Source organism: Abramis brama, assembly GCF_963993115.1.
Source record: "Abramis brama genome assembly, chromosome: 24".
Lineage (NCBI taxonomy): Eukaryota > Metazoa > Chordata > Actinopteri > Cypriniformes > Leuciscidae > Abramis > Abramis brama.
The window spans coordinates 19909366-19930992 of record NC_139986.1 but is presented as its reverse complement, the minus strand read 5'-3'; the positions used below and the strand labels follow the sequence as shown (position 1 = coordinate 19930992).

At 38.2% G+C, this 21627-nt stretch overlaps 1 protein-coding gene across 1 annotated transcript; it reads left to right on the top strand.

Moving 5' to 3' along the window:
* Nucleotides 1-268: 268 nt before the first annotated feature.
* On the top strand, nucleotides 269-15136 carry klhl24b (kelch-like family member 24b). Its single transcript, XM_084102623.1, has 7 exons — nucleotides 269-453; nucleotides 1476-2454; nucleotides 4171-4355; nucleotides 6287-6405; nucleotides 9793-9981; nucleotides 12025-12213; nucleotides 13049-15136. Exons 2-7 carry the CDS (start codon nucleotides 1535-1537, stop codon nucleotides 13247-13249), a joined length of 1803 nt encoding a protein of 600 aa, XP_083958749.1. The 5' UTR covers nucleotides 269-453; nucleotides 1476-1534; the 3' UTR covers nucleotides 13250-15136.
* Nucleotides 15137-21627: the final 6491 nt, after the last annotated feature.

Genomic DNA, 21627 nt, shown 5'->3' with positions numbered 1-21627 from the left:
TTACTAAAATGTGTTACTTTTTTTGCATATGAATGTGTTTTATAACCTTCTTTCAAACTCTTAAGAGGAAAATCTTCCCGACATGAGATTCACCTCCGCCACTCTTGTGACTGTTGAAACGTTTACAAACAATCTGTGGCCATGTGGCGTTTTGAGCACTCTGGTACTTGTAGTCACTTGCGCTTCTGCCGTCATTCTGTCAGCCTACATAAAGACTACATTTCCCAGAACTCCATGCGTCATCAGCTGATTGCCGCTCGTGTTTTTCGGATGTGATGATGGCAATAAAGCACCCAGCGGACCGTTTTTTTCCTCAGACGTTCTTTTGGGTTCATTGCTGGAACAGATATGACCGCCGAGGGGTAGACGAGCAGAGTTTTCATGTACTGATTTTCTGACTTTAAGTAGGCTACTAAAGAGACTTCCACAACAAAGTCTTCACTTTTTAAACTGGTGAGTTTATGCTTGTTATAATATTATAGGCCTAAAGTTGATTCTATTCTGTTCTGTTCTATTCTATTCTATTCTGTAACAGTTTTGTATCTATGATAATTTAAATTCTATAGGTATGAAACACATGTTGTGACAATTAATTGTAAAATGTATGTATTCATAATGCATGTATTTATATAACCTAAGTCCCACGTAACCAATGCAACAAAAAAAAAAAAAGGAAAAAAAAGAAAAAATACTATTTGTCTATTTTTAACTAAAAATTCTTCATAACGCGGTAAGCTATCTGTTTTTAACCGTGTTGAAAAAAAGGCATAACTGCGACACAAGAATTATGGAATTTTACTAAGTTTACAGCCTGCTATAAATATGTTTTTAAAAGTTGATGTAATTTAACTTAATAATTTAATTTCATTACGATTGAATTTAATCACAAATTTGAATGATTAATTTTGTCAGTCAACACGTGGTGGCAGGTCAATTTCTGAAGTATATTTTGTTGACGTTCCCCAAGTTCTTTGTTTTGATCCTCTTGTTGAATACGGAAGTGACCGCTAGGCGGCTGCGGTACCAGACAAACAGCATTCTGAATTCACCTGGGGCAATGAGAGGCCATTGTTAAACAAACAAAAGGTTGTCATGACAATGTCATTTTTGTAAATTAGGCAGAGATTTGTACTTTTTTGATATAAAAAAGTTAAAATGTCATTTAACTGTTAATAAAAAAGGTTTAATACTTAATGTCTGTCATATGTTTGTCACATAACATTTGCCAGCAACATGGCAACACTTTGTGTATGTTACTGCATGGTTGATCAGCTGCTCCTTTACCTTTTGTAAATTGAGCCTGAAAAGCTGTATAGGTTATAGTGTTAAGCTTATTTTCAGTTAATACAGCATATTTTTTATATTAGGTTACGAAAGCAATGACTCAGAAATGTGTCTCATTGTAATTTTTATATGCTTATAACAAGGATTAATGGATTTCCTGATTAAAATAATATTTCTCTTTTTCATTTCAGCTGAGGCATCATTTTCTTCTATTGTCTACAGGGCCTCTGGCCTCACTGGTCTAATAGCAATGGTACTTATTCTGGGCAGAAGACTGAACCGGGAGGACTCTGGAGTCCGTGAGTCTCCAGCAGTTAAGAGAAAGGTTCTGGAAATGGACAACAAGTCCGTCGGTAATCATGATGTGTTCGATTTCACCTCTGGCCCGTGCCACTCCGAGAGCATTCTGCAGATGTTTAATGAGTTCCGTGATGGCCGACTGTTCACGGACGTGGTGATCAGTGTGGAGGGTCGTGAGTTCCCATGCCACCGCGCCGTGTTGTCAGCTTGCAGCAGCTATTTCCGTGCAATGTTCTGCAACGACCTCCGTGAGAGCCGAGAGATGTTGGTGGAGATCAACGGCATCCGTGTCGAAGCCATGGACACCTTCCTACAGTACGTCTACACTGGACGTGCCCGCATCACCACAGACAATGTGCAATTCCTCTTTGAGACCTCCTGCCTCTTCCAGATCAGCACTCTCCGTGATGCCTGTGCCAAGTTCTTGGAGGACCAACTTGACCCCTGCAACTGCCTGGGCATCCAGCGTTTTGCCGACGCGCACTCCCTCAAGCAACTGGCCAGCCGCTGCCGTTCTTACGCGCTGCAGAGATTTGCCGACGTGGCCCAGCATGAAGAATTCTTGGACTTGCGTAAGGAAGAACTGGAGGAGTACATCGCTAGTGACGAGCTAGTCATTGGAAAGGAGGAGACTGTGTTTGAAGCAGTGGTTCGTTGGGTGTACTACGATGTGGACCACCGCAGAATCGTGCTCAAAGACCTCCTCAACCACGTCCGCCTGCCCCTGCTGCATCCGAATTATTTCGTACAGACGGTAGAAGGTGACCAGTTGATCCAAAATGCCCCGGAGTGCTATCAGCTTCTACACGAAGCCAGACGCTATCATGTGTTGGGCAACGAAATGATGTCGCCTAGAACCCGTCCTCGCAGGTATTTCTAGCAGCATTTCTTGTGCTTATAATGTACTCTTATTCAAGCACCATATTAATCCAAGTCTCAATCTTTACACACTAAATGCACCAAGCAGTTTAAACTGTGTAAAATGGACCAGTGATTGCAGGAGAGAGAAGAGTATTTTATACCTCGCTTGAACTGTTTGTCTAGTTCACTCAAGTCACTATCAAAGAGTTTGTTTACTATGACTTGACTTCAGATTATTGGCTACCCAAAAACATCAAGCAAATGGGAGTTTACTAGTTATTTGTAGTTGTCTAGCTTGGTTAAAAGTAAAACATGTTCTGCTATGTCCTTAAAGATCCCAGAGACTTCTGGACCCCTTTTCAGAAAGGCTACATTATAGATTCAGTCATCCTTGAAACACGAAGGCATGATTCAACAAGTAACTTGAAGGCTTGTTTTTTTATAGCTTCGCACTCCATAGTTGATCATTGGAAACCCAATGCTCTAATTTATGGATAGGGAACAACCCGAGCCACATTGTAAGCACAGTGAGATGGAGCAAGAAGAGACGGCCCCTTCAGGCATACTGCATTGCAGCACAAGGAAAAAAAAAACTCTCAGCGGGGCTTGCCCATACACATTCTTCCTTCACAAGCTTCATAACACATAAACACCTGAGTTTCAAAACATGTTCCTGTTGACCTGATCCTGCTTGCAGTGTGCGCTCTGTGTTTGTTATGTCTGGAGGAGCATGGGGTGAGAGAGCAGGGGGAGGGGAAATGCACAGTTCTGTTTTTCTCAGAGCCAAATGTATAGTGACCTGGAATCTGCCTGAACGTGATTCGCTGGAGGAACCACCAAAGTTACAGGGCTTATTATTTAACAGTCTCTTTAAGACTGCTTGAAGAAAGGTGTAGCACAGTCATTAGGATAAATGAAGCCCAAGTCTCACGCAACCATCTTAAACTGACAAAAGTGTGCTAAATGTTCATGCAAGACAATGCAAGGGTGCTTTGTTTTTTCAACTCCATGTACCTTTGTTATTCCTTGGTTTGATGAAAAAAGTTGGCAGAAAGTTGTAGTTCCACCTTCTGTTTCCAGGCAGATTTGCGATAGTTCTTAAATTTGAATTATGAGATAGAGCCTAGCTGACCTCCACCAGTTATTCTCAGGGAATTATGTGGGTGCGGCACATTTACAGTAATTACATCACGCATGAAAGACTGATCAGATTTTTCCATGTTTGCATGAATTGACTAGGCGACTTGCTCTATTCGTTCTAAGCTCTTTCCCCCAGAGAGGGTATTCAAAGTTCAACTCTAACTTTAGCATCTTTGCTTGAGCTTTCTCCAACCCCATGATCATTTACACAGAGAGCACAGTCTTCTAGGCAGAGGATTTCAGGGGAAAAATGGGGGAAGTTGGTTCTGGATAAAATGTGTTTGCCTGCCGATTGGTTCTTTGAACAGAGAATGCATGTTGTGCTCTGGGCACTAGTAGACAGTGATATTTACTGCTATTCTTAGAAATGGTTCTGTACTTTTCTCATTTCAGTGTCATTCAGTGAACAAATAGACTGAAAATGACAAGAAAACAAAATGTAAACAATGAGTTGTGCAGTACTAATAGTATGACAAAATATGTGCTTGCCATGTGAACACTTTCTATTTTCTGTAATGTTACCAGGACTAAATGATTTACAGTTGTCCATGTGTCCAAGTTTGACATCCTGTCATGGCCCTGCAGGTCTACAGGATTCTCTGAGGTCATTGTGGTAGTCGGAGGATGTGAGAGAATGGGAGGTTTCAACCTGCCGTACACTGAGTGCTATGATCCTGTAACTGGGGAATGGAAATCCTTAGCCAAACTCCCGGAATTCACCAAGTCAGAGTATGCTGTGTGTGCCCTCAGGAACGACATTCTGGTCTCAGGTAATCTCGTATATTTGTAATAACATTCTTGAGCTCTAAATTGTTTTGTAGGCAATTGTTGTTAGACTTGACTTGGTTTTCTTCAAGTCTATCAAAGGCCTTGTTCTTTTTTCAATGCCAGTAGCCTTTTGTTTACATCACATCCATGAAGATTGCTAATGCTAGCATTATAGAGAGGGACATTCTCATTCTAGCATTTGGTTGGATAAAATGTTTTCTAAATTTTAAATAAATAAGTGCAAGATGAGCTATTAATATTTTTGGTCTAACATAGAAAAACTATACATTTTGAATGCATATATCTGCTAATTTTGTCAGTTTTTAGTTGTACATTAGCATATAGATGACATTAAAGCTAACAGACATGGACAGCAACTCGCAAAACTTGATTTTTGATTTTGTGAGGTCTTTAATATATGGATTACTAACTGTAAAATGAAAGACATTATTTAGAAATGATTAATTGCTGTATTGTGGCCTTTTTATTTCTAAGGGTTGTTTTTATACGCCCTCCATCTGTCAATTATCCGTATCCTCTGTCTTAATTTCTCAATTATTGTCAGTGATGGTTTAGTCTGCAGGGGTTTGTCAGACACAGCAGGGTGCCACGCATTACAGAGCAGCTCACTTTGAACAGCGAGCAGGTTCAGCAAAAAAAGACTGTGAGACATGATTAAAAGAGATCAGCTATCTCATGAGAAAAGAGTGTTAGAGAGAGAGTGAGGGTGAGTGAGGAGGCTAGAATCCTGAGCGATCAGTTTACGTTCTGCATGTGCCAAGCGCTCACGTGTTTCCAAGAGAACAGATCTGCTAGTTAACGCGCTCTCTCTCTCTCTCTCTCTCTCCAAACATTTTGTTCTACTCCTCCTTTGAAATTTGTTTAGTAAGCCAGGTCCAGGCAGGCTTTTCCAAGGCAGGAAGTCTGTGTGTTTGTCAAACTATACCTGTATATATGTCAAACTCAAGACTAAGATATGTAAGTCAGAAAATAATGGAAGCTGATAGAAAGATGAGCTTCAGGTTGAGCAGCTTTGCTGAGTCTAGTGTGTTATTTCCACGTGCTTCCTGAAGAACTGGAACAGTTTTGTAGATTACTACCTTCTGTTAGCACAATCACACAGATGCCCACTTTAACCGATACACTAGCAGTCAAATGTTTGGTCATACCTACCTGCTCAGTCTTTATTACAATTTTTACATTGTGTAATTGTAGTGAAGTCACTCAAACTATGAAATGACACAAATGGAATTGTGTAGTGACTAAATGAATGTTTCACGAATCAAAGCTACTTTTTTAGTTCTTCAATGTAGCCACACGTTGCCTAGATTACTGCTCAGGGCTGAGTTTCCCAAAAGCATTGTGAGCCAAGTTGATCTTAGAGACCATTGGTGGCAATAGTTCTACGATCTACTTACTATGATTTTGCGAAACGCAGCCCTGGGCAGTTTCTCAACCAACTTCATGAGGTGCATCCTAAGATGCTTTTTAGCATACCGGATGCTTGTTGGTGGATTTTTCTTCACTATCTGTTGTAAGAGATGCATTTATTTTATACAAAACCCATTTCAAGCTTTAAGTATTAAAGGATTTTAAGATGATGAGAAACAAATTCAGTCACAAACTTGTGACTGGTAGTGTATATGCAAATAAGGAATTGCGGTTTATTCATTGCATTGCAAATTTGTTTTCATAAATATGACTCATCTGGTCTAATTATGTTGCTTCACCGGAATTATGCCAGAACTGGAACATTTTCAATTGTGGTTTTTATTATTTACATAATGTGTTTATATGAGATAAGATAAGAAACAAGGAACATTCACAAAGTGTGTCATGGGTTATTTACTTTTTCACAATGTTGAAAGGATTATAATCAGTGTGTGAAGGCACATTCAAGAATGGTGGTGACCAATTGGTGCTGCAATTTCAGGGGGTAGAATCAACAGCAGGGATGTCTGGATGTACAACTCCCAGCTCAACATCTGGATCAGGGTTGCCTCCTTAAACAAGGGTCGCTGGAGACACAAAATGGCTGTTTTGTTAGGAAAGGTGAGTTGAACGACTTCCACATGCATACTATAACCAATAGCCCACTAGATGCCCCTAACTGGAAACATGTGATGTGGGGAACCCTCTTCTGGTAGATAACATGGACAGGTTGCTTCACATGCCCTCAACTATGAACAAAAATATACAAGTACTCAAATGTGGATAAACTTGAACAAGACTAGATTTATTACCAGTTGACTTGTAGCAAGGATAAACATTGTTTGCACCAACCACAATGTGTTGTGTTTTGTGAATTATTGGCTGCTGAGAGCATGACACCATCAAGCCATTCAAGAGACATTTAGAAACCAATAATAAACCAATACATTCCAGTGTTTAACTTTTAAGGGCATTTTGTTGGCTTTTGCTGCCTTTTCAATGAGTCCCATGAATTAAAGTCTTGGCTCTAGTCATGCCACAGGAAGAAGACATTGATTTCCTATTTTGATGATGGCCTGTGGTTTACATACCTCTAACCATGATGAATATTTCCCACATATAGAAATGGGTGTTGGAGTATCTTTATCCGTATTTAGTTTTCAAACATGTTCCCACCCTTATAATTTATTGCCTGCTTGTCATTTACTGCTCTTTGTCTTGTAGTCAGTTCCACTTTCAAAGCCTCGATTTGTGTTCATTAAACAATGACAATTAATTTTTAACTTCTCCCTTGGAACTGGTTTGCTTACACTGCATTTTTTTTAATAATCAGTAACTGAATGTGAACTGATCAGTTATATTAACCATTAAATAAGGGCGCTGTCAAAAGAGTTTGGATCTGTATACTTTTACAGATAGGTTTACTTTGTTCTGTCCTGTTTGTGAAATATCTGATTCATTTTATGTAATCGTTGAGGAACCAGCTCAAAAGTGTCTTGTTGTTATCGAATGAACTGAGCCAACAAAAGCTACTTGTGCAATCACTAATTAACATGCACTGCAAGTTATAGCCAGCTGTCTGAATGAACGCCTTTTTCTCTTGCTTTGTTTGTTTTGATGCTTTGTATTGTGGCTTGTTCAGATATTTCCCCCCAGCTTCCTGTCTCTGAGTGTCTGCTATAGTCTCTCCAACTCTTTGTGTTTCAGGCCCATGCTAGTTTTTGGACTCAAAACTCATTTGACCCCAAAAGATCATTTGGGTTTGTTTTTGAGCAGCAACTCCTTCAGACATATGGATTGTTTGACTGCAGTTGGATTTATTGGTTGTGAAAGATTCATGACTGACAGATAGAATCTAATCAACTGAAGTCACAACACTGAGGCTTGAAAAATGAAATGCATGACTGCAGGGTTAAGCTGCAATAATCTGATGTGAGCCATGCTGACACTGGTTAGATATACTGTATGTGATTATTGTGTATGCAACTGTGTGATATAAAATTATGATTAACATTTAAATGAGAAAGAATGACTCGCATTCTCACACCCTGTCAGCATATATTAGCCCTTTACTTACGCACACACTGAACAGGAAATCTAATTCCTCTGAAGACATTTTATAATTCCTTATAGCTGTTTGTTGATATACACCTTATCAGTCCCAGGGATGATAAGACCATCTCAATAATATCTGAGTCTGAACAAACAGCTCATCAGAAAGCACATTGCTTTGTTTTTCATAAGTTGCCACTCTTTGTTCGACCACGTTCGTGCGCCAACACTGGTTCAACCGGTTTTCATGGTTGTTTCATTAAGGGAAACATGTTTACCTTCTTCTTTTTAACAGTATTGAGCCATGAGACAGGAGAAGGAGACAAACTCTTCAGGGGTTTTGCGTTCCACGTGATTTCATTTGAGAGTGAGCGAGAAATTCCTCAATCTCTTCAGGGACTTACACAAACAAGAGTGATTGAGTGATGCATTACAACACAGATCTGTCAACGATTTGGACTCAGAGAGGTCATGTTTTTGCAGCGGAGATGTTTTGATCGCATTTGTTGGATGCTGTCAATAAGTCTTACATCGATTGTGATTAATTACCAGGTTATGCAAAAACGGTGGTTTTAAACGGTCTTAAATGATTTAAGTTGAACCTGATTTGCACACATCAATTTCCACCCGTTACCCCTAATTTGCATGTAATACCTTTAGTGTTTCTGCCGACTTATTCGATGTCTGTTTATATTTTGACATCAAAACAAGAGAAACCCTTGAAGTGTAAAGGGTTTCTTGCATTTTCAGGTTTTTGTAATGAGCTGATTTTTATGGCTGAAAATCTTGGAAGGAAAAAACAAATGCATATATATATATATATATATTTAAATACTAATGGAAAGGTTAGTTTAGGCTTTTAAATGTCAAATGGTATAACTCCATAAATATTCAATTAATAATTACATTCAGTATATTTATTTTAAAAAAAACCTTTTACCTTAAATATTTGAATTCCTTTTTTTTAAATAATGAACAAACTTACAATCACTGAATCATCAAAACTGCAGTTTCATTCAAAATCGCACACTGTCTAATGAGGAACAAAGTTCACGACCGTCGAGAAGTATGTTCTGTATGGTATGAATGTGTTTAGTTTGAATGAAATTCGGATGCACTACAACTACACGTGATTCAGTTGTTTGGCTTCACTGTCATTCACGACTTCTTTCCTGAGGCCTCATTGGACAGTAAAGTGTCCTTTGGATGCGCACTTAAGGATCTCGGCTGAAGAAGTAGGTCATCTGGGTATTTTCCACTGATTTACAAATACTATGAATTCAGACGTACTACTCATTTCTTGTACTGCTTTTCACCTACTAGATAGTAGGCATAATAGGACGCACTGGATTTCTTGGAAGCAGTCAAGGAAATTGACATTCAGAACTTTTACATTTGTGTTTTTTAAGTCTTATCTTCATCTCTGACATCCATATTTGTCATTGACCCTGCTAGGAAAAGTTACTTAAAGTAAACCTGCCTCTGGCTACTCAAGAGTAAACCACGAGATTCTAGCCGCTGGCACAGTCAGAAGTGATATGTTCACCTCATGACTATTTTTAATGTGAACTCAGTTAAATTTCCTGCAAATGGATATTAGTCGTTATTGTTTCTGGAACAGGTTTGTTTAGTCCACTTGTGCAATAAAACGCAGGTATAATCAGATTTGTCATGTTGCTAATGCATTGGTAGCCTCGAGGCTTGTACGTGTGTCTGTAACGATCCATTTGACACAATTTGAGAATCATGAAATGAAAGAGTAAACAGTAGTTCTTGTTTGGCAAGATCCACACGCTTTGGCTCACCTCCAGATTGTTTCATCCACGGAAACGTCATGTGTACATTTCAAAACAGACAAAAACAGTTTGAGCTTACCTACATTACGCAACACTATAATGGTATATTGTGTACAGAGTCATCACTTAAATTTAACATCTCGTGTGTTTTTTTCTACAGGTGTATGCCGTTGGTGGATATGATGGTCAGTCACGTCTCAGTAGCGTCGAATGCTACGACTCCTTCTCAAACCGCTGGACAGAAGTGGCACCCATGAAGGAGGCTGTCAGCTCGCCAGCCGTCATCAGCTGTGTCAATAAACTGTTTGTGATTGGAGGAGGACCCGATGACAACACATGCTCAGATAAGGTTTGTAGAAGAGTCTGACGCATGTTTTTGAGGAGTAGGGAGTCTTTGAAACCACCCTGTTATCTCTGCGTGTCATTGTGTATTTACACAATGTATAAAACATGACATTTATTTTTGGGTCACGCACGGGTGTGACATGATTTGTTTTCCAGTGTAGTGATGTTGCCATTTCTCTGAACAGTGCAGTGGACCATAAACCCAGCCGCTGTAAATAAAACGGCTCTAATTATATAGTTTTACTTGAGAAATGGGCGATGTCTTTATTTGTATTCCAGTGCTGTTACTATAGTAAATCCTTATAATTCATGTCTCATTGAAGTCTGTTAGTTATCACTTGGGACAGTTAAAGGGACAGTTCGCACAAAAATGGAAATTATGTCATAATTTACTTGTACTCATGTCATTCAAGACCGGAATGACTAGATATTTTGAGACTTTCTTTTGTCCAAATTTTATTGAATGGACAAAAACAACATTCTTAATTAAGCTGCTTATCTTATTTGGTGTTCCAGTGGAAAAAGAAAAGACATACAGGTTTGTCATATAGCTTTTATTTTTATATTTTCCATTTATTTTAGTATTTTAGTTTAAGTTTTAGTATTATTATTATTATTATTAAATTTTTATGTGCTTTTATCATTTTTATTAGTTTTATTAGCTTTAATTCATTTTTATTTCAGTTTAAGTTTGTCATTTTAGTGCTTTTATTCAACTTTTATTTTAATTTTGTTTTATTTAATCAATTTTTTTTGTTGTATTTTATTTTAGCTTTATTTCAATTAACAAAAATGATTTTTTTTTATAGTTTTAGGGTTTAGTTTAACAATAACAACACTGCTTTAAACTCAAGCTGAATAACTTATCAATATATAATTGAGTTGAACCAGAGGTCATTCTACGTTTAAATACATTCTGCTCACGAATGACAGGATGTTTAAGTATACAAAGCCCCTACAATGGTAACTACAACATTGTGTGTGACCAAAATGGCATCAGTCGCCTAAACCTTGAGTTTACCAGCTGTTAGATTCCCCCTTTGTTACATGATGGCAGCTTGTTTACTCTTACACTGTAGTTAGAAAGAGTTTGTCCTTCATCACGGCCTGACTTTGCCTTAGCTGAACAATAGATGGAAGATGCATTGAATGTGCTGCCCGCTGCCCCCTAATGGAGATCAACAGTTACAACCATCTGACCTGGATCTGTCAGCCCGCTCTGATACATTCTCCAGGTGTCTCTTTGGAGAGAAACACTCAGCCGCAGATATTTTCTTGGATTTCCTTAATGTATTTCACTGCGATTCAGTGCAGGTCATATGATTAGTTCTGAACTAGCTGACCTTTAATTACCAAATAAAACTTCTTTGGACCCTAAATTCCACAATTGTACAGCTTGACGCTGTGTTTCTTAAAATTGTTGTGATGGTTGATTTGAATATTGAAGGAAACGTCCTCAGAGAATTGCATAACGTTTCCTGCTTCCTTACAAGGAAGTTCTGATGATAACTAATGTTGGCGCATATCTCAACTCTGATTGGTGTTTAATTTGACTACTGTCGTTGTCATAGTCCCGTTTCTATCCTATTAGTCTTCCAGATCATTTGTGCCCAGAGCATTCTCTAGCACAAGTGTCTGCTATTTCTAAAATGTGTGAAGCCCCTATAATACCTTCCCGTCCACTATTACATATTCCACACAGAGAGGGAGGCAGAGATTCACCCAGGCTTTTCTCAGGAGATATTGTGTCTGTGCGCGATTGTTTCCTTTTTTATCAGGACACAAGATCAATGAGTACTGTTTTTGTGAGTTCGTATCCCCCCAGGGTGGTTTCATAATTTTAAGATCACAAAAATCTGTGAAGTTGTTATCAACACCCTCCTTTCAAGTATGGCAGGGGGATTGATGTATGTTTGCGGTTGCGATTGTTCTGCAGCCTGAGGAGGCAGGCTTGAATAAGGCGGTTGAATAGTTAATTACCAGTTGTATAGTTAATTCCTTAAGTGAATTAAAAAAAATTAACGTCACTGTGTGTGTTTGCCCTCAGGTTCAGTGCTATGACCCTGAGTCCGACTCCTGGTTGCTAAGGGCCAACATCCCCATCGCTAAGCGCTGCATCACAGCCGTATCACTGAACAATCTCATCTATGTTGCCGGAGGCCTGACCAAATCCATCTACTGCTATGACCCCAGTGAAGATTACTGGATGCATGTGGTCCACACTTTCAGCAAACAGGTACTGACTGCAATGAAGTTACGATTTGAAATGCTGCAGAGTGCAAAAGTGACTTGGCTTTAGAAGTGTTTCTCTTTTCTCTGTTAGAGAATAAAAAGTTCAATAAAGTGTTCTAAGACTTGAACTAAACAAACCAGCTTCAACACGAATCACAACATTACAAACCATAATTTGAAGCCATAAAAAAAGAAAGAATAACAATTGATGTATCAAATGAAATTTGTAATAAATTAATAATTAATCATAAATAACAGTAAAAACTAAACTACCACATACATTTATTTTTTTGTGTGAAATATACATATATTGCTTTTGTTTCTCTATTGTCACTTTGGATAAAAGCATGTATGTATGTATGTATGTATGTATGTATATATATATATATATATATATATATATATATATATATATATATATATATATATATATATATATATATATATATAATATATAGACAACTTATATACATACATTTTAACAATTATTTACAAAATATAATTAATATACAAATATATCAGTTGTTTTAGAGTGTAGGGAGAATGACGTGATTTAGTCATATACAATACCATCGATTCCCGTTTTTGATAGTAACAGCAACATTCCTAATTGTTAAGTATTGGGAGTACTGTAGTTATTCATCGGGAAAACGGTATCGAAATCACACTGACTTACGGCATCTACAGAAGTATATATTAGTCCATTAACCACCTTAGATCTTGTCTTGAAATGTTTGCACTAAAAATGTTTCTCTGTGGAGAAAATGCACTATTGAAACCCATCTGTTGCACTCAGTTGACACATTGTGTAAACAGACCTGCATGTTTATGTTTTTCAGGAAAGTTGCGGTATGTCGGTATGTAACGGCAAGATCTATATCCTGGGTGGACGTGGTGAAAACGGCGAGGCGTCAGACACCATCCTGTGCTACGACCCGTCCACAGGCATCATCACGGGCGTGGCCGCCATGCCCCGCCCCATTTCTTACCACGGCTGCGTCACCATTCACCGCTACAATGAGAAGTTCTACCAGTCATGATATTAAAAAGCTCACTCACAACAGGGACGCAGATAAACTGAGCCTTATTATAGAAAACGGAGCATTACGACAGGTAAGGTAGAGAAGTACGGTTTGTCCCAACCCCCCTCAGTTCACAAGCTTTGAGAGCTGTCCGTTAAACTGACAAATACAAAACCCTAACTGTTTTACATTCTACCATCAGGAATCAGTTTGACAGAATTAATTCACAGCTGTGAATTCTAGCTAGTCTCTGATCTCCCGTTCTCTGTGATCTGGGTCTTCCCCTCGGGTTAAACTCCTCCATTGGTGATTTATTTTTTTCACTTTATTATTATTAATATTGAATTTTCTTTTGTATTTTAATGTATGGTGTCAGTGGTTGTTTAAAATGGGTGAATGGTGTGATTATGTGCGACTGGTCGAGAGAGTGTTCAGTTGTGATGGATTTGTGTATATATAAGTGTGTTTGAAAAGATTCAGCCAGATGTTTATGAGACACAGAATATACAGGAACCACTTTTTGTTAAGCTCCCATGTCTAATGGGTATATAGTAAACAAAAATCCATCAGGCACCAAAAAGTATAGGGTTTCCTTTAATATTGCTTCATGTATGCATGTTTTCTGGTGATTATTAGTTATTTTCTGTATTTTGTAGTAGAAATTGCGGCAATCATGACATTTATTGGGGGAAAAAACATGTTTAGAAATATTCTGTCTAAACTTTTCTAGTAATGCCAGCCATATGAAGCATTACAATGTGAGTCGATTAGCCTATGTTTATTCTGTTCATTTAGTCTAAGGGAAAACATGATTTCTTGCATATAATGTAGAATACAATCAGGAATGTCTTGTTTATAAGTGAATCATTATGTGCTTTCACTTTGTAAGTTATTTATTCTTGATCGAAGTCCAAAAGCCCCAACCAGGCACTTAAGTTTTAATATTTCTCAGTGTCCCGGATGTAAATATGATCCTTCTTCAGGTTTACTGTATCAGTAAGTGTTTGCAATGTTGATTCATCAGGCCAAAAGGCCAGTTCACACTCTCAGCTCCTATAAAACTCTAACTTTTTTTTGGTTCTTACAGTAATCTGAGCTCAGTATTTGTGCATGCAGTTCAGTGATGTAGCAGCAAAAGATTGTGTGTTTGTGTGCCAGGGATTCTAGGACTAGTGATGTCAGCTTTGTTGCCTGCTTTTGGTTAGAAGTATTGTTTAGATTTGTCAGCTGCAAGACCAGAACAACACATTGTTCATTTTACTCTGGGAATTTTACAATGCAACTGAAAGACAGAGTCGAAACCCTGCGCACAAATGCGACAACACGTGGCCTTTCTTTAACCTTTTTTGGTGTGTAGTTTTACAACTTTGTGTAAATAAATGTGTAGACTAGTTGATGTGAGTTTGGTGTCTTTTGGTGAGTGCTATATAGGCTTGCTTTTTCTGATAACTTTCAGTTGCTAAAAGCCATAGACAGAATGAGTGTTTTTTTAGTATTATTATTATTTTACAAATGTTTCTTTTTGAATGAGTCATTATAGGGTATTGAATTATATGTGCATGCCAAAAACTTGTATGTCAAAAAAATAAAAATAAAAAATATGTCAAGAATGTGGCTTAAGCGCTGCTTACAGCCATGGTTCTGCAGAAAAAATGCCAATTTAAGAAGATATTACTTATAAGTGTGTTAAAAGAAATTACAATTTTGTGCCTTTGTGGCGGAATGATACATATTTGACAACTCGCCAAAGATACGTGATTGGTTTTGTCTGTTAATTCCAGCACAATATTGTAGAAATGTTTAAAACTGTCGCTAAAATTTTCTTGTTCTAAGTAACTGAAATATACAAGAGCTTAATGTGGTGTATATGCATACGTTTTCCTTAATAAAGCCATTTTTAGTATGGATTTGTAAACTATATTTGTTTTGTTTTTTCTTTATTGGACCTTGAATTTCTATGAAACCACCATCTCACACTACTAACATTGTAATTAAAATTATTCAACCCCCATTGCAAATCAGGTTTATTGGCAAAATGTACAGACTTCCAGCTGTTTGCAATGAACAAATCAAACAAAAGTAATTGAAATAGCTCAACACAACAAATGTTTCAAGTGGTTTCCCCAAATTGTAATGACTTCTGCAGTCTCAAAATTATTCAACCCCCTGAATAGAATCCCTCACACCAGCACAAATCTGCAAAACAGATGTTTTACACACACCTGATGCAACTGATCAAGGGCTTCATTAGTTGCACCAGGTGTCCTTGAGCTAGAACACATGAAATATCTAAACTGGCTAGGTTTGTTGAGTGTTACTTTGACTGAATGTTAGAAATATGGCTAAGTCAAAAGAATTGTCCACAAAGTTAAGATATCATCACTGTTCACAAACAAGGAACAGGATACAATAAGATGGCGAAGGCACTAAATATTCTTAGAGACACCTTTGGAAGCATAGTTTGCAAGTTCACATTTAAAGGAACAGTGGTTACACTACCTGGACAGGGCAGAAAAAGGAAGCTATCAACGGCTGCAACAAGATTTCTGAGAAGGCAGGTTCAGAAAAACCCTTGAATGACTGCAAAAGACCTGCAGCAAGACTTGGTGGCAACAGGCACTGAGGTTTCAGCTTGCACAGTAAGGCACGCATGCGGTTTCCATGCCAGAACTCCAAGACGTACCTCACTACTGACCCAAAAGCACAAGAAAAGTGCCCAAAATCATATAAATAATCCATAGAAGTTTTAGGATTCTGTTCTGTGAAGCGTTGTGATCAAAAGTGGAACAGTGAAACATATGGAAGGGGAACCTAAATTCCCCCTTCTTAAATTATACGTTCAACGAGGGAATCTGAATCGTAAAGACCACAATATTTGTACAGCTATTGAACACCTTACCAACCTTACTGCAATTCCCTGGTATCACTGTGGTGAGTTTTCCACAGGTAAACTAGTCCTGTTAAAAAAAGAAAAAAAAATCTCGTATGTTGTTTAATGTGTATTTAAAACACAAAGGTTTCAGATTAAATCTAAGTAATAATGTGAATGTGATTCTTGTCTTGCGTCATGTATTTCAACGAAGTCTTACTGGTTTCCTTCCAGTGTGCTGAGGGATTAAATTGTGTATTAAGTCACTTTGAATAAAAACCGTCGGATAACTGACAAAAACCCCACTCTAGTCAAACAAAGAGCAGAAGTGTTGAATTACAGAGACACCTGCAAATAAATGTTCTCCAACTGGATCTACTGTTCCTGATGTCACTATACACAACGCCACAGGGCAGGAACTGTAAACTGTCGCCACTGGCAAGTGGCAACATGGGAACATTTAATGGACATATTGACGTTGAAAATGCCGTGCCGAGATGGAATCTGGCTGCTTAAGGCTATGAGTTCCTTCTCAAGAATGTATGTTTTACTGGACAAAAAGAAAAAGGAATTCTCAGAAGAACTGACATAAACTGTCATTCAGTTTATAAACTGTCTGTCATGAACTGTGTATTTAAAGATAAACATAGGGTCTAGTCTAATTCACTAATTGTTCTAGCCTACAATATGTGCAGAAATCATGATCTAAGTTTGCAATTAAATGTATTGACACAAATTTACAATGAAACTTAGAACCATCTAAAACCACACATACAACAAAATGATCCTGGTGGCTTTTAAATAAGTATTTTAAAACTATTTTATTAAAAAAAATGTGTGTTAGAAATTGAATTGACTGTAAAAGTATTAGTTAGGCTATTTCAAAATAACAGTAAATAAAATAATGACAGGGCAAAATGCAGCCTGTACATGCAAATGTAGGCAAATACGAGATCCAAAACACAACTGAGTGTCCTCTATAAAAATAGTTTTAAATGTTTTTTAGAATGGTTGAATGCTGCGCATGCGTTCTGGCGAGACTTGGTGCAAGCGAACATGAGAAAGAGGGGTGTGGGCGTGTTTATGCAAATTACAACCTCGGCACTTTTCATGAACATTAGAACAGATTTATGTGCGCATGCACCTATTTAAACTTTGAATTTTGTTTCTGCACACATAAATACACCAATTGTAGTTTACTTTTGTTCACTGAAATTGTGTGCAACTATAAGTGCGTAGGCTATGGGTGGGATGTATTTTTGTTTTTAACAGAAATTAGGTAACATGTACGAGCACAGATGACTTGGAATAACACACACTTTGAGTGAAGGCACTCTGGCAAATCAGCAGAGCATTTCCCCTAAGGCGAATATGGTTTCCTCGTTCTTCGGAATCACGTGCATTATCTGGAATAGGCAACAAGGAAGTGGTGTATTGTTCAGACCTGCAGAATCCTTCTAAGGAAAATCGTATTCTTTGTTCCAGGTTAACCTTTTACCTGCTTTCGGATATTTCCAAAAACCTCCAGAAAAGCATCAAAATATCAAGTTCATGTCTAAATTTATTTTAATAGAGACATGCCTGCCATTCACATGGTTAAATGGTTTGATTTCTTTAAGAAATCACTACTGCTTACAAGTAAGACGTTAAACACAGTGTATTTAAAATAAGAAAATATATTTGAATTCTCATAATCTAGAGATAGGCTATGTTGTTACTTGTTAGATACACTGGACAATAGAAGACACACAGAATCATGGTCATGCAATTCAAATATATAACCATAAGATGTCAGTATAAGACAGGAAATGTTTGTTTGGAGTCAAATCTTGTATAAATCAGGAAATAAGGAGTATTTTCTCCTTAACACTGCAGTGAACCAGAGACAGTCTCAAAACTGCACTCTGTGACAGCCATCAGCTCTATAAACAGCAAAAAAGACAATATATTACACGAGCTAGTACATGTTAGCCAATCAGAAAACTTGAAGGACATTCTCTGCCAATATCGAGCAATGGCGTGAGATTGGGGGCGTGGCTATCTGTTCAGAAGACAGAGTAGTGTTCACTGTTCTGGAAACCTGTTTGAAAGCAATCATTAGCTAGTTTTCACCTTCAAAATTCACTTAAAGCACATTTTCACTCAATGCGTTTTGCTATTTTGGCTGCAGAAATCAAGTTTATATGTTCCAAAATCAGCTTGCCGACCTTAAACTGTCAACCCTCTGAGCCCCTTCATTTTTGGGTCAAAAGTGACCGAAGCCTTGAAATGTAACACTTTTTGTTTTTTCAGGAAAATCTATTTAATACATTTTTGTTTAATAATATTTTTTTGCTTATTATTTAGAATTTTGAGGGAATTGTATGCACGTTTTTCGAGTTATGAATCAATGTCCCAGTACAATTTCCTGTCTAACAGCAAACGCATTTATATAAATGATAAACGTATGGGGAAACGAAATGTGAAAATATGTTGCTATATCCTCATCAGCCCATAGGGGCCAGTGTTGAGCTGCAGCACGCTGATGAAATGCGCAGTAGTTTATGTATGTACAGCATCACCTGTGGGGCTTGAAAATCTGTGTTAGGGAATGACAGGAACTCCCGGCACCTCAGCAGAATCACTGACAGTCACTGCGACCGCCTCTCTGCTCTTAATTGAATAGAGTTTCTGTCCTATGCGTGTTTAGTTTGGCAGCCCTGGCCAGCCACCCTCAAAGCTCTGTCATTTTCACCCTTCAATCTGCACTGACATGCATGTAATGTGGTCTGAAGTCCATGAAGAAGGTGGAGGGTGGGAGAGGAGGTGGATATGCGCTCAGTGAGAGAAACACGTGTCTTTATATTTCTCCACACATGCGTGTTTAATGTTTTGCCCTATATACACACAGGCTCGCGCACATTTAACATTTGCCCACATTATATGGACTCATAAATACATACGGTAAATATATTTGCTACTTGATTTGTATGCTCAGCTACAAGCTGATTACCGCTAAAAAAAAAACCCTGATGCAGGCATCCATTTACCACGGTAACCATATTTCCACCAAAGAATCACGGCTGGTTAGCATAGACTCCATGATCAAACTTTTTAATTTAATTAATTTATTTGTCAATGAGGCTAGATTTATGCTGATTCTTACTAATTAAATAAATGCTTTTTGAACATAAATAAAATCAAATAGATGCAAATTTAATACGCTATACCATGATTTTTTTAATGCAGATATATTACATGTTTCATATGTATGACTGACAAATATACATCACATTAAGATTTTCTTTATGAATATCTTCACATTTTTTGGGGTGAGACAGAGTGCCTATCAGAGTGTAACAATTGTGATACAGTATATCCAAATGTTTTGGGGTGATTAGTTGATTGTACCTGCCAGGAAAAGTGTTGTCAATCATGCCCTGCTGCAATGTTATGTATCACAGGAAGCCAGACCGCTTTAGCTTGTGTCCAGCAAGGCTTCCCACATTCATATAGCCTACTTCCTGCAGCTGGGAGTGAGAAAGAAACCGGAGAAGCTTCACCCTGCAGAAATATCCATGAGCATGCTAAAGCATGAATTACACTCAAGAGCTGTTATTCACTGCACTCTCTTGTGTGTGTATGTCAGTGTGTTGAGCACCCCTCAGTATGCTCAAAATATCATCCAAATGCTTCCTCACTTATCTGTATGATGAGAGAGACTACATTATGTGCTTTCGCTTTCATCCCCTACTTAGTATGCAGGTGCACGCTTGGGTTCGGTATGCTCTCTGTGCTCTCATTGATGTTTTGGTGGTGTTTTGCAGCAGAGAGCTGGGGTGATTCCTCCCTCCCCTGTTCTGTCAGTGCTGTTGCTTCTTATGAATGAGATTCAGAGTTGAATGGAAGGCAAAAGGGCTCCACTGTCTCCCCCTAAAGAATCCAATTGCATTCAGATCACAGACGACTCAAGAAAGAGAAGGAAGCCTCAGCTTGCACGCGCACGGGCAGCACACACAATGGGAGGCTTCTGTCTGCAGTGAGTGAGTTCCTGAGATGCATCTAAATTCCTTGATTCTTGGGCAGCAAAGCCCAGGTGAGGGTTGTGCGGAGAGAGAAAGTGAGAAGTGTCAATACCATGTTAATATTTATAATTTATCCATAAGCCAAGGTAGGCGATTCGTTCCACAATTGTTTTTGCTATGCTAGTTGAAAGTCTCTTAACATCCTGATAGCAGTATTAAGTTAAGTGGTCTAAAGGTATTTAAATGCATATACAGTATATCGTCTGTAGAAGGTGTAGGACCATAAATTGGTCCGATTGCAATGGTACGATGTCCTGCCTGCCTGTCAACGTATATTCATACCTCCACGCACCCATCACACGTTTTCGGCGCGTTTCATGCTATTAAGAGTTAGACAGACGTCAGTCACCGAGCACTGCAACCAAAACAGCAGCCACCTTTTACCTTTTACAGTTCCTCCTGAACCAAAACAATGAGCTTATGCTGCGTTAACTGCGCCATAACTACTGTAATTTGGAAGAGATGCAAAACTGTGTTTATGCAAAACTGTTTATGTGTTTCAATGGCAACACTATCAACGCTGAAATGAATCTGAAGCAGTCAGGTGGTACAGGTCAGTGCTCTTTAAGTTGTTCATGTTCATTATTATTGTAATGTTATGTGCTTTGAGACATGAGGTAGTTTAACGCCGTCTATCGTCTTGTGACGCTTTGCAAACTCTGCTGTGTGCGTTCATGTGTTTTGAAGGAGGTGTGGCTTTGGAGACGCTCTGATAGGAGGGTTAGATCTCATACTTATGTGAAAGAATGCCCCTGAAGGCCTTTATGCTGTCCTGTCCTGTCACTGTCAACTGAGAAGCACAGGTCAGTGGGACAGAGAAGACATGATGATGTCATCGAGGTATGCATGAGCTTAATCTTAGATCCAAAATAAATGACCACAGTCTGTCTGTTCTGAACTTTCGTTGGATGGATAGATGGATGGATGGATGGATGGACTGAATGGATGTTAGAAATGAGTTAATTTAGTATAGATTAGATTATAAACTTTATATCATTTTCTGTTGCATTCTATAATCTATTTATCTGTTAATCTGCAGGTGTTACTTCTAAACATCAAAATCAACGAACTACAAAATTAAAAACAGAAAAGCCCACCCAGAAATATGCACACACACACACACATAATACAATGGATTTGCATCTGCTGGATTGCAGCAGAGAGCACATCTGGCCATGTATTTTTTTTTTTTTTTTTGCATCTTGTTTGTACAGTCTGTATGTTTCCACCCTCTTATGGTGCAGTAAATCTAATCTGTTCAGGAGTAAACCCCCCTAATAAGCTCTCAAGGCAGAATGGCAAACATCTATGCCGTTTCACTGATGAAAGCCCAGCTCACCAACCAGTTCCCCCTCCCAGACACATTACAGAATTCACTAGAATGCTTGTGGACCTTCTTACCGGAAGAAAGTCAGATGATATAGACTGACATTTTTTTTAAAGATTAACAAGCCAATCAGAAT